This window comes from Egretta garzetta, unplaced genomic scaffold (genome assembly GCF_000687185.1).
Source record: "Egretta garzetta isolate BGI_Z169 unplaced genomic scaffold, ASM68718v1 scaffold32, whole genome shotgun sequence".
Classification (NCBI taxonomy): Eukaryota; Metazoa; Chordata; class Aves; order Pelecaniformes; family Ardeidae; genus Egretta; species Egretta garzetta.
The window spans coordinates 2820272-2834775 of NW_009259035.1; the positions used below are offsets into that span (position 1 = coordinate 2820272).

General features: G+C 38.2%; 1 protein-coding gene across 2 annotated transcripts in view; it reads left to right on the forward strand.

The window, feature by feature from the left end:
- CCSER1 (coiled-coil serine rich protein 1) overlaps positions 1 to 14504 on the forward strand; it is a 643608-nt gene that overhangs the window by 429149 nt on the left and 199955 nt on the right. The window contains exon 10 of one of the 2 annotated variants that reach the window (XM_009634846.1): positions 12105 to 12113. The exons of the other annotated variant lie outside the window; for it this stretch is intronic. Within the exon in view, the coding sequence (XP_009633141.1) occupies positions 12105 to 12113 (9 nt within the window). The remainder of the gene's footprint in view (positions 1 to 12104; positions 12114 to 14504) is intronic. 2 annotated transcript variants of the gene reach the window in all.

Here is a 14504-nt window from a genome sequence, read left to right on the forward strand (position 1 = left end):
CAGTATGTGCTTTTTCTAGTTCATCCATTATCCACACTGGTGTTTGACTTTTTAATGTTGACAGCAAAGATGCCAGCTAAAAGCCAGGTTTGTTCGTGCATATATATATATATATATATATGTATATATATATAGTTTTAACACTGCCATTTTCAAAATGGCTAGATCTCTTCTTATGACTTTCATTCTGAATCTTTGATATTGATTGCAGAAGGTATTGTAGAATAAGCAATAGACAAAATTTATTTTTTTGTTGTGGTGGAGCAAAATAAAAAGGACTTCATTTTCGAGATAAAATGAGAGGAGAAACGAGGAACACGTCAGTATCTGTCATTTCATCTAGGTAGTGTTTCTGTCTCAGATTATCACAACTGGTGTTGCTCACAAACAAGACCTATAAGTCATTGTCTATTGATGAAAAATTTAAGCATAAGCAAACAGCAGTTTGCAGCTTTCATCTTGAAGATATCACGCATACTGGATTATAAAAGTCAGCCTGTTGTATTTTCATTTTCACACTGTGACATCCTATTTTTCTTTTTTTTTTAATGGGGAAATAGTGTTTTAAGGAACAGAAGAAAAATCTAACCCACTTCAAAATTCAGTGTTCAAAAGCATATACTTCTGAGCTGATGTAAATTTATAACACTTAAAAATATTTGGCACAAGTTAGCATTCTTCTCTTTTTTTCCCCCTGAATAACAAGTATGAGCTCACACTGTGACATCCTATTTTTCTTTTTTTTTTAATGGGGAAATAGTGTTTTAAGGAACAGAAGAAAAATCTAACCCACTTCAAAATTCAGTGTTCAAAAGCATATACTTCTGAGCTGATGTAAATTTATAACACTTAAAAATATTTGGCACAAGTTAGCATTCTTCTCTTTTTTTCCCCCTGAATAACAAGTATGAGCAGTTCTTTCTGCCTGCCTATTTAGACAGGGAGCTAGCACTATCAGTCCAGGCAGGCTGAGTAACATAGGATTTTATTAAACAACTCTTAAGTGTGGGGAAAAAAAAAAAACAAACAAACCTTTCCTGAACAGGTTCCCGTTGTGATTAATTACAGTGAAAATAATGTCTTCTTGAAACAGGTGCTTTAAAACAAGTGAAATCAAATATTCAAGCAAAGCCATATCTAAAATACTGTCCAGGCTGAACAACTTAATTTATTATTTTTTACATTTCCTCTTAATGTTAAAACTACTATGCTAGATATCTGCATAGGTATAAACTTAGAGAAAGGAAAGTTTTACATGGTAGGGTACCAAATTGGGGTTTGGCATATCTGTGTTAACGTCTCCAATTTGCCATAAGCTTCCTGTGGGACACTGGTCATGTGACTTTGTATTTCTGGGCCTCATTATCTAATTAAGTCTATTTATGAAAATGATACGTTAATGATTTTAGCTTTTGTTCTTTGGACGTCTCGTTTATTTTCAGCAATCTACTTTGAAGAGGTGTGGTATTTTTTCTGTGGGCTGAGTGTGAGAGACTAATGATAAATCACACTGCAGTCTGTGAAATTGCATGGAAGTGGAAGAGTCTATATAATTTAATTGTTGGACATTAAGGTTTTTTGTTTTATTAACAAAGTACTCTGGTTTTTGAATGATTTGTGCGCTATCATATGTAGTATCTAGACACTGTATCTTAACATGCAGTGTAATGTGAACCTTTCTTAGGTTACCCTTGGTAGAATCTCACTGCCCCAAAAAGTCACACCAAATAATATTTATTAAAAATCGGTGCTTCCTGAGCTTAGATTGTTTAAAGTTGTTCTAGTTCATCTTAAAATACACTGTGAAAAATTCTACATTCCGTTTATCTTTTTTTTTGTAGGTGGTGTAATAGAAGTTTTTAAAAAAATGTTGTCTTCGGGTTTCCAAATATTTTTTTTTTCCTTTATAGTTCATTTGCTTCAAATTACAACATTGGAAGGTCTAGGTAACATCATAGTCTGTGTTTCATAAACATAGACTGATGGAATTCTGTCCCAGTTTGTGATGGACCAGACATCTCTGATTGATAGATTTGGAGCAGGGAGAATACAGGAACTGACATGATATCATTCCTCACTGTAATGGGAGCGTTATCATTAAGCTATGCATGCGCTTCTTGTCTTGATTTTTTTTGCTGATAAGTTTACCCAAGTGCCTTGAGGTGATATGGGGATGTTTCTGGTGAAATAACTTCAATATTTAGGTAAGGCCTAGTTTCTGATGCAGCCTTCATAGAAGATGATTCAAATGATATGGAATCCATGTACAGAAGAATTAATGTGTGATGATGTTGATGCAGTCAAAAAGATATAGATTCAAATGTATTCAGAACTGTTCTTAAACAGGGCTTTTGACATTTTCTGGATTCTTTTTTTCTAGCTGAAATGTTATTAAAATATGGACCGTCATTGTTTTTCTGGAAGATAGTTACTTACCGTAGATAGATACTTAAAAAATAGATACTTAAAAGTTATATGCTTGTTCAAAGTGTTTCAGTAATGCAGGTCATATTAGTTCAAAACGCAGAGTAGACACAGCAGGCTACTGCAGATGCTTCTTCTCCCAGGTCTGACTGTCTCTTTTGTGCCATTGGTAAAGGGTACAAATATCTGCGGGGTGTATCTTGGCAACTACATAAGTGTAGGTGTACAGGTAACAAAATGCATTGCAAGAAAGGCCGTAAATAGGTCAGGACAAAGGATAAGAAGAAAAAGGACACGTAAGCCAAGACTATGTGCGTAGGCTTCTCTGACATTTTAATTTGGTCCAACTTTCAGAAATGGAACACTATATCACTATTTTAGGTACAAGGGATATTACCTACTGTCATAGAGGGGACTTCTAGTGAACATGGGAACAAAACGTATGCAAGACTAGCACATAAATGTTTTTTATAGCACATAAAAGTCTCCTTATAGCATTGATATGATTTTCAGCATCAAGCTGGCTTGCAAAAGGTAGCACACATCAGTGTTTCCATTTTGGTTAAAATTTCCTTTGATATTATCCATAACATCCTCATAAGTGGTAATTATTTCATAGATTGATTTTTAAATTAGATTGGGAAAAGACATTAGTGGAACACCAACTCTGAAGAAGAGATGGGACTCCATTATGGGAAACTAGTAATGATTACGCTGAAATGTAACATCAAGAAATTGTATGATGACTGAGTAGATTTGCTGAAAGGAGTCAGAAAAACAAATTACTCTGTTGCCCAGCTTAGGATCCTAAGAAGTCCTGTCAAGTTTGAAACTCATCAAGGAATGGCTGTTAGTCGGATGTACCTTACTGATTACATAAACCAGACGTGATTTGTAATTGTGGTAGCTGATGGCGTGGCTCATAATGTGCATCCACTGAGAGTGGCATCATAGGCGTGACATACAAAAGATTGGTTAGCTCAAGTCTTTTCATGAGAAGCCTTGGCTCCTCATGGACTGCTGTAAGCAAGGTCTGTCTGCAGATTTCCTTTCAGGGGACTGACTGACTCATACACTAAGTTGGTTTGTAGCTTGCCACCCAGACGTGCCCCAGGTGCAAGCCTGCTAGAGAGGTCTTTTGCTGAATGGCCTGTGACTCTCCCCTCACACTCAGGCCAACTCTCACTCTGCAGAGTTGTACATTTTAAACTCAGAGCTTCATCACAATAATTGCCTGTTATGGTGCACTGATTTACTCTTGTTCAAGTTGCAGCTATTACCCATTGGGGTGACTGCTGGCTGTGTCAATGCAAAAAGGAGTTTGATTTGTTTATTGAAGGAAATGACAACAGTTGAGGTATGCTTGGAAATGCAAAGCAGGCAGTAGCATACTATTAGCTAACCAGTAAATACTCCTAGAGAGCCAATTGCTAGACAGCATGTCGAACTTTGAACACAGCACGCTGAGTAAGAATGTAAATTAAGAATAAAAGATTAAAATGCAATTTATTTTATTTTAAAAGTGGAGAATAGTACATTGATTCATTAATGTATCATTGTTAATAACATTAAATGATGCTTTCCATGTCACTTGTAACTCGTAAGTATGAAGATGTGTCCATACATTCCCGATGTCTTTTGCCAGTAAGTATTACCAATAATGTGCTAAGTATCTGAGAGGAACGCTGTTGTTAGTCCATTATTGTACTTTCAAGTGTAATTTGTTAAAATTGCCTCATTTATATTGAGGTATCACTTACCTGTTTCATCACCATAAAGCTGAGTGCCATATTACACTGCAGAGTGCCATCATTTTCCTCATCCCTGTGACATACTGGTTTTGTCCTTTTATAGGCCTACTATATAGTGTACAGAAAATGGCTTTATATATCCTGTGCTTAAATTTGCAATCTATAAAATGGAAAATGTAAATTTATGTTCAGACTTAAATGCAAGTAGCTTGCACAGAAAACATATGGATAAATCGGGAAGTAAATTCTAGTTCATTTCCTTGTTCATCTCAGCACCGTTTCTCTTACGAGCTTCATTAAATGCTGCAAACTGCATATCTAGAGAATTAGATCATGCTTTTCCAAAGATCTTGAATTAATATTTTCCTTAAGACACTGTAAAAATTAACAGATTTGAGTGCCCAAATCTGTAGAAAGCTTTTAAAATCTCAGTTGCAAGGTGGTTTTCTTCTACCACTGCCTTTGTCAAGCCTCTTTCTCAAACCCTCCCTTCACCCCAAAAATTTTCCATGAGCTCAAGAGATTAAATGGATCTGTTATGAGTGAGTAAACCAGAAAGACAGGAATAGTTACAAACTCCAGTCTTGGGAGGAGGGAGGCTAATGACTTGGAATGTTCGGATAAAGCTTTTTTTTTTTTTTCCAATTACTTTCTAATTTTTTATATGTGAAGGAACAGCTAGAGCAGTGGAGAGAGACATGATTTTCTCTGGTTTTTTACATTAGTCACCCACGAAGTGGGAGATCAAGATTCAGTTATCTGTTCTAATGAATATTCATTTACATATTCAGTGAGCTCTCAGGAGAAGCTAGGACTCTCCTTGGAGTATCCTGTAGCTGCATCCCAGGGGACTGCTGTGCCACATGGGTGGCAGAAAAGCTGGGGTCTGTCTCAAGGCAGCAGATCTGGAACTGTGTTCTTATTTCCCAGGGAAGTGGTGAGCCCTCAGCTGTTACCTATCCAGATAAAGCTATCTTGGTTGGTTTTTTTGTTTTTTTTTTAGTAAGAGATTTTTAGCTGGCATAAAACAAACATTGACATAATAGAAAAATTATCTCACACTTAGCCCCATGGTGAAAAGTGCTGGTGCTTTGCTACTGCAATTGTAAGTGGAACAGTCTGATTTGTATGAATGAGTTGTGGAATATTGACAGCAGACTTTGGCTAGACATGTTCTTGTGTAGTTTGTACATTGCTGCGTTCATAGCAGACCTGCAGCATGCTATGTCCTAATTGTCGGAGTGGTTTGCAAGAGTATAACTTGGCCATGTAGGATACGGTTTTCTGGGATGCTAGAGTCTCCAATAGCTACTGCCTGCACAGAACAGATCAAACTTTTCTACACAGCATCTGTACACGTACGTGTAAATCTTTTGCATGCAGCTCATCAAAGTATCTGAGATTTATATAGCAGCATGTGTGAGTTTGTTCAGGCGTCTCTGGCCTGATGCAGAGAGCCTTCTGCAGCCAGGATATACACAAATTTAAACCTAAAGCAATTATTTCTTCACTGACACAAAAATAAGGTGGCAAGTATTTACTGAGCTCTTAAGCTCACCACTGCTACTAAGGCACCCAAAGTGTCTTTGCTGACCAGGAAGGCATCAGGGAAGGTTCATCTTCCACAGCTCTCTGGATTGCATCCTCAGGTTGCTGAGTTGCCGTAACATGCTAGCTCCATTGACAGAGACAAGTAGGGTTAGTTTTTTTTCTCTTTAGGATTTTACACCTTTTGTGGCAGGTTGACCCCAGCCAACACCCACTCCCTTCTCGCTTGAAGGCAAAAATAGGAGGAAGGTGAGAAGACTCAGGGATCAAGATAATGACAGTTTAATAGGGAAAGCAAAAGCTGTGCATGCAAGCAAAGCAAAAACAAGAATTTATTCACTGCTTCCCCTCAGCAGGCAGATATCGAGTTGCTTCTGGGAAGCAGGACCTCAGCACTCGTAAGACTTGCTTGGGAAGATAAGCACCATAACCACAAACATCCCGCCTTAACCTTCCTTCCCTGAGTTTTTACTGTTGAGCACAATGTCATATGGTATGGGACAACCCTTTGGTTAGTCAGGGTCAGCTGTCCTGACTGTGTCTCCTGCCAACTTCTTGTGCACCCCCAGCCCACTTGCTAGGAGGAGAGAGAAAGCCTTGACGCTGTTCAGCAACAGCCAAAACATTGATGTGTTATCAACGCTGGTTTAGCCACAAATGCAAAGCACAGCACTGTAGGGGCTGCTGTGACAGAGGGCTGACTCCATCCCAGCCAGACCCAGCACTTCTTTCCATGCTGGTGTTTTCCCTCTTGAATCCGAAACCTGCCAGCAATCCCATCTCAACGAGCCTGCCCTCTGGCTGTAAGTTCACCCTTCCTATCTCTACAGATTTTGTCACAGGTCTGGTTTAGCCACCTGAGTCAAGGCAATACAGCTGGGTTGTATCAGCACTGGGGTCTATGTTACACAGGCAGCCAGCGAAGCCCCTGAGGGGGTGTGGGGAAGGAGCTTCCAGCAGGGTTACAGAGAGAGGGGATTGCACAGGTTTGTGAAGTTAACATCTTTGCAAATCAATCTGCCACACATTCTCTCCTAAGGTTTAAAAAAAAAAATCAAGACAGGATTACATCACCTCTAGTCTTAACAGCTGGATGCTTTATTCATTAGAGGACACAACAACTTTCTCTTCCCTTGGGGAAAAATACAACGGTTTACTTCTTATCATGCAGAGTTTGTAGTTCCTAAGAGTATATAATTTCCAGTTCTCTAAATAAAACATTAGTTATTATATATAAAAAAAAATCACTATTTACAAGTATCGTTATCTCATTATGCAAGCATGTGAAAAAGCCTCTCAGCTGGAATGTATCAGGTATAAGGATGGCTCTGTGCTTCTGTTTCTGCTCTCTGGGGTCAGAAATGAATGGGCAGACTTTGAAACACCATAGATGCTTCCAGCTTTAGTTCTGGAGGCCAGCTGCTGTGTCTTCTGCTAAAGTCCATCCAGAAAAGAAAGGAAAAAAATGCGTCCATGGAGGGGATTCTCTAAGAGGTGAGCAGGAATATCATTCTCCATTCTCTTTTCTAGGTGGATGTAGCAGGAGGAGCCTGTGCTCTATGTGTTTGTTGTGTGCAATGAGATGTGTTGCTTTTGTAGTGGCTTTTAGTGTGTTCTTACATTCAGGCAATGCACCTTTACTCTCGCTTTAGCCCCCTTCAGGTTTCTGAGTATTTTCCCTTTCATATTTTGAATTTCAAGTAAGTCAAGAGTAGATATTAATGGGTTTGGTTTTAGGCAGTGGAAGAGTGGAAAGCCAGGGTAAAATCTAAGCTACAGTTGTCGAAACAAAGTAATAATAGAAAAGTGATATGCTAAGCACTGTTTTGATGATTGCTAGGGTATGATTGACCGTGTAATAATTTGGGTTACGGTATCCTTCATGAACTCCATGGAGTGTACAGTTTGCACATTACCACGGCGGAGACTGAGACCTGCGGTTGGCCTGGGGCGCAGGCGTCAGCGCAGCTCTGCCAGGTGAGCCAGAACAAAGCCCACCTCTGGCGAAACCAGCGGGGGTGCTGCTAAGCTTGTTTCAACTTGGAAATCATTCTGCATAACTTATAGTAAACACAGAGGGATAATTTAGAGAAGAAAATTAATGCAGGCATGAAATATGATAAATGAGAATTCAGAGCTTTGGTGATGCTTGACGTACAAGTTTCAGTTCTACATACACAGAAACATCTGTATATAGTATATTAGGTCAGATTATACAACCTAATAGGTGATCTCCATGGCAAGCTCAGTGGCTTTTTCCTTTTTAGTTTGTTTGTAGATGTTCATTGTCTATGATTTTCAAGTGTTCAGTGGTTAATTAGAAATCTGAATTAATGAAAGGTATTCTGTTAGAGTGTCTCATTGGTACATCACTTGCTGATTTCATTTTTTTCTTTCCCCACCCTATCTTTTTTTAGCTCTGATCTTAGCAAATTACCCTCAATGAAATTATCTCTGGATTATAAGACTGTAAGTGTGCCATTAAAGTTTTAAGTTCAAGTATCAGCTCTTGTGATAAATCTCAGAAGACATGGAGAGCTCAAGTCATTTAGCAAAGCGCATGTATCTTGACTAGTGCCGCAGAAATGAGAGGAGAGGACAGAAGCAGAGAGTCAGGAGAGGGACAAGCTATGGGAAAAACCAATTAATTGCTGTCATATCGCTGACGCTCATACTTAAGTGTTGTCATTAGGAGGATGAACTTTATCAGCTGAGTAAGGAGGACATTAGAAAGTTTAGGTTTTAACTGGATTTTTTTCTGAAGTGTCAGTATTCTGAATATTCAGTACTACTAGTAAGTCATGACTGAAATACTTTCTTAGACTACTTGCTAACCAGTAGTAGCAGGTCTTAGGACAGAAAGTGACACTTACAAAGCTGAAAATAACTGATTTTTAGTAGAGGAAGCTGTTTAACCTAAAATACAGTTTCTGTAATGCTTCTTATTGTATGAATTGTGATCAAGTAAAGTGGAACTTTAGGTGGAAAATTTAAATTTTCAGGAAATTGAATTTGTGGGATTTTCTATATTTATATTTTGGTTTGGGATTGTCCATTCTTTTTTAACAATCACTTTTTTCTGTATCAATTCAAGCTAAATACAATTTTAGAAATAAAGCTGATATAAAATAACCACTTTAGGTTCTAAATAGCTGATCCTCTCTGCTGTAAAAGCACACTGATGTAATTTAGAAATAAAAATTTAACTAGAACAGCTTTAAACAGCATAATATTTCAAACTGAAAGGTAGCATGTTTATTTTTTATGCAAAAAAAAAAAAGATGACAATAGTAGTAAAAGTGCAAACTAAAGATATTTGCATGCACCCTTCTTTACCTTATGTAATGTCTGCCGTGTTTAAAGCACTGTGGTAATTTCAGAAATTGAGCAGGTTCCTGGGAGATTAAAGTATAGAATAGGTAATAAAGTTTTGTGGCACAACTGGTATTTTTCATGGCCATCTGTCTTTGCCCATCTTTAGTAATCCTGTGTTTATCCAGTTTAGGATTCCAGTGCATAGTTATACTATATTGTCATTCTAGATGATACCCACCTCAAAGACAGTTTGAAAGGTAATAACATTATATCCACAGCCACTGGAAGTGCCAGCAGCTTTTTGGTAGTAGCTGTGTGAGACAGTTAAGTGGATATTTAGGGAGGGGATTATGCAAACAATCTTTATATGTAAAAGCTACTGACTTGCATGATATATAGTACGTAACTGCAATCCCAGTGTTTATGTAATATGGGTGGCCACATTGCCTATTTTTTTTATTTTCTGTGGGTAATGACAAATATTAGCCCATTCAAACGGTCCCTATGTATTTTAATTAACATGAGGTAAATTTTTCAGTTAACAAAATATGAATGAATATCTTTCCTAGAGCTCTAGTGAGAGGTAGAAAATATCTTTATCTACAAGCCAGGTATGTTCCAAGGTTTGGGCTGCACTGAGTAGGTCTCTCTAGCAGTGCTGTGGAAATGGTTGCTCTTCCACTGCAAAGGAAGCTCCTTAGCTGCTGATCCTCAGGGAATTGCATAGGGAAGATTTCAAACATTTCACCCGTGTGTTCTACTCAGAAAGTACCTTCTGTTACAGACAAACTTTGATGATCTGTGATCATCTAAAGCAGATTCCTATCCACAGCCTTGAAAGAGGCTGCTGGATCATGCAAGCTTTGCTCTTCACAGCAAGTGAAGATTTGTGCCTCAGTTCAAACTTGAAAGCACTCTGATCCTGTAGTGGCCTGAGGTTAACATTAATTTTATAACTAGATAGTAGTAGATTTCATAACTATGTTGTGTCATTTTGTTGCAAGTGTTTTGAATCTTAATGTTCTATCCATGATTACAGTTTTCTTTCCAGCACCTTGAGTGTACCTGATGCTTTGTTCGCTGTTTCTTCTTGTCTTTTTTAAATGTCTTGCCCATCTGCAATAAAACCAGTAAAGTGTAATTTTACAAAGGCGAGATTTTGGGGATTCAAAGCACCTTCTGGACTTCCAACCATGTCCTTTAAAGGGGCATTATCTAGTTTTGTAGCAGAACTAACATATTTTAAAAAAACAAGACTCATTCATTAGTCTTTGTGCAATCTCAGATGAATGATTAACCCTTATTTCTATATAGGGTTGAAGTAAAACTTCATCTAAAAAGCAAAAAAAAAGTGAAACTTTGAGGAAAAATAAATCCAGAACTGAAATGTGTGGTCAAGGCCACCTATGAAAAATCAAATGTTTTTGGCGTGGTACTCATCAGAATGAGTTGGAAAAATAGCATTTTGAGGAAGTTAAATCTTTATTTTAGGGTTTATTTCAAGTCTTGAATTTGGATTGTTTAGATCGCCATTTATTTGTAATGCTTTTGAATGGAAATTAAGCAACTACCTATCAAGATCATCTTTATCTTATATTAATTATCTATAAATATCTATATATTTTATCATTAACTAAAACCATGAGAAAACTTAAAAATGTGTGCTAACTGCTTTTTTTCCCCTAGCCCTAGGATTTCTTTTAGCATAATGTTGCACTGATTATTGCTTAAAGAGAAAACTAGATTTTTCTGGGGCGGTCTCTCATTTACCTTTGTCATTAGAAACTGTGCCCCCTGGCTAAAAGATTAGCCGGGGGAACATTCATTCCATTTTCATCTTTCTTCTTTAGGACAGTGAGAAAATTCATTACTTTCCAGTTCCTGTTCATAGCCAGGTGACACTCTGTAAAGACAATGTAAGAAATTTTTGCTGTGAACATCTGACATTTTATCATTAATCCAGTGGTGAGTTTGAAGTTCTTGAGTTATTTGTCCTTCCAGATAGCTCTTGGGGAATACAGGCAATGTTTGATGCTGCTTCCACAAAGGCAATTTGTATAATCAGTTTGGCAGCTAGAGCAGCTGCTAATTGTATTATCACTGTGTACATTAGCAGAAGTTGCAGCTAGATATATGATCTCGTTCTTGATCAGTTTTTGACAAGGGACAGGGAGAAGAAATTTTTATTATTTTTTATTGATAAGTATTAGTGGCAAGGTGGATGTTGTCTTTCTCTTCCCAATTTAAATAGAAATCCTATGTGTTTGTGCATACATAATCTCATTCAATTTCTAATCAGATTACATCAGCTTTTTCCTCTCCTAAGCAGTCCTGAAAACGTGCTGGTTTGTATGAAACTCACAGTTTGCCAAAAGATAAACAATCACTTTGTTTCCATTCTGAGGCCTCAAGCAATCCATGCAGTGCTTTGAAAATGTCATGTAGAAATATGCCATATGCATTTAGAAACCTGTTGCAAACGGAAGGAATTTTTGTTGGTTTATGATGGCAAACTGTTGTTTGTTGTTGTTAGGTACTAGCTTAAATTCTTGTCTGTAGATTTCAGTAATATATCATAGAGTAGATTGGGTTGGAAGGGACCTTTAAAGGCCCTCTAGTCCAACCCCCTGCAGTGAGCAGGGACATCCTCAACTGGATCAGGTTGCTCAGAGCCCATCCAGCCTGACCTTGAATGTTTCCAGGGATGGGGCATCTGCCACCTCTCTGGGCAACCTGTTCCAGTGTTTCACCACCCGTACTGTAAAAAATTTCTTCCTTATATCTAGTCTTAATCTACCCTCTTTTAGTTTAAAACCATTACCCCTTGTCCTATTGCAACAGGCCCTTGCTAAAAAGTCTGTTCCCATCTTTCTTATAAACCCTCTTTAAGTAATGAAAGGCTGCAGTAAGGTCTCCCCTCAGCCTTCTCTTCTCCAGGCTGAACAACCCCAAGTCTCTCAGCCTTTCCTTGTAGGAGAGGTGCTCCAGCCCTCTGATAACTTTTGTGGCCCTCCTCTGGACCCACTCCAATAGGTCCGGGTCTTTTCTGTGCTGAGGGCTCCAGAGCTGGAGACAGTACTGCAGGTGGGGTCTCACCAGAGCGATGATCATGTTAGGGCACATTATTAGAATACACATGTATATCTAATGTGTCTGGATTACAAAGGTTAATGGCACGTTATTATATTTAGTATGTTAATGTGTTCAGAAATTGCATTTCAACAGCTATATTAAAAGATTATTAGAGCTTCAAATTTAGATAGAACTGGTGGAATTAGAGTTCTTGCAACCTTAACGAAGTCCCATAATACTATTCTGTAGTAAATACACCTCAAAATAATGGCACTTCAAATTGTCAAAAATGCATATGTTTTGTATGTAACATTCTTTTTTTTACTTTTCTTTGGTTTTAGTTTTGTAGTTTTCAAAGTGTGGATCCAGCTGAGTTAATTTGCAATCCTTAGCGTTCTGTACTTGATCAAATCAAACCCTAAATGCCTCACATAACCTTGCAAATGTAGAATATACAGGCTAGTGGACAGCTGTGAAAACTTGGGGCATGTTGGCTTCTCTGCATTTAGAAGCTTGATGGTGGAAGCAAGGACCTGATTCTATAGGTACTCTTCGGTAACCTCATTGCCTCAGTCGTTTCACATCTTTCAGTTTCTACTTATCAAAGGTATGTTTAGATAGCAGGCTTATTGATTATGCAGATGTGATCATTCACTGGGCAGTACCTACCCTGGGCACTGAATGAAAGAGGAGCTACAGATGAAAGGTGTGTGGTTATCAGGTTCTGCGTTACAATTCACCCCAATGTGCTGTGCCTTCAGGCTGTACCAAGTACCTAAAATTCAGCATCTCCTCTTTTGGTGATGTTTGACTTTGTAACTCCAGCCATTTCTGATAAAACTTTTTATTTCACCAAGGAATGAGATAGAGATGTGCTTGGGATAAAGAAATTTCACAGGTGGTTGCTGACACTAAGGAAAGTTGGGTTTGTCCAGAACAGGGAGTGTGGTAGTGGTAGGCTCTTCTTTTCGTCTTCTCTTCAGCTTTGTGGCTTAAGCTTGCATCCGATTTCTTACATCCTTATTTACTGTGCCCGCACGCATGTTCCTCCACTTTGATTCTTGCCTTCTCTCTCTGTCTCTGTTTCTTTCCTGGCACTCTGGATCCTGTGGCCTGTCTTCTGGCCTTCCCCTCAGTTCCTTATCTTTAAACCAAATGCTTTTTTTTCATTTTTCACACTGTGTGAGTATCTGCAGGATAAGAAAGAGGATAGTTGGGGGTTAGGGAGGGTGTTGGCAGCAAATTAAGAACTGCAGAAAACCCCCTGCATTTCTGGTGGGAGGAGTATGTGCCAGTGAGGTCCTGCTCAGCCGCCTGCAGCATTGTAGGCACATTTGGGACATGAGAAAGCAGCGTTTGTTTTGTGCATAGAAAAAAATGTAAGAAAATGTAGATGCTAAATTTCAACATGTCTACCATGAAGCTGTGTGAAGAAGGCTTTTCAGTGGCTTGTAACTTGCTCAGGTTTGGATTCCTTTCCAGAAGAAAGACAAAGAACATATCTAGGAAACTGAGTGATGGATTCTCTAACCTCCTAACTCTGAGGCACTAAAACTTTGAAGTGAATGATGTTGATTTGGGAACTCTATCTTAGAGTGTTTTGCTTTGATGCCATTCTCAAAATAAGCCAACTTATTTCAACCTCAAAGGTTTAAAAAGTCAGCTTGAGGGATGGGTAATATCAGTCCAGACAGTTTAAAATTTAGCAAGCGATAAGCGCTTCAAAAAACTTTTATCTAGGGAAATGTTCAGCAAGCAGAACAATGCATAGAACTGAACCATCAGCTCAGCCTGTAATCTGTTTTATCCTGTGCATTAGCATACATTACTAAAAAGGATTTTCTCAAAGATTAGAAAATAAAAATAAAAAGCTTATATTAAATACACAATAACAGTTTAGTTGCAGTAATTCCAGAGAAGAATGATAAAAAAATGCTTCTTGGTTTCTTTCCTAATACTATCAAGGTCTTTAGGATATTCCTGTGCAAGATAAGTGGCTTAAACTAACTTAGTCTTTTTCACTGACTGATATTTTGCTTGTGATTGGAGCTGGGCTCTGCTCTTTTCCAAACTCTTCTAAAGGAACATACATGATCTCGGAGCCGTGCTGCTTCTTATATTTCAGTGACAGGTCAAGAATAGTTTGAGACCACAGACATTCATGTGAAACACATGGACATCTGAATCTACTGCTTTGTTCTGACTCAGATCCTGCTTTACAGAACTCTTGTGAACCCAGTGGGAGTTAGGTGTGCTCATGATGCCCCTAAATCAGACCATAATTGATGTCGGTCTGTACGGAACGATTGTTTGATGCTTCACACTTCCATAATGATGTTACCGCGCATGGATATACTCAGTCTGACAGATGTTTAAAGAAGATAATGATAACTA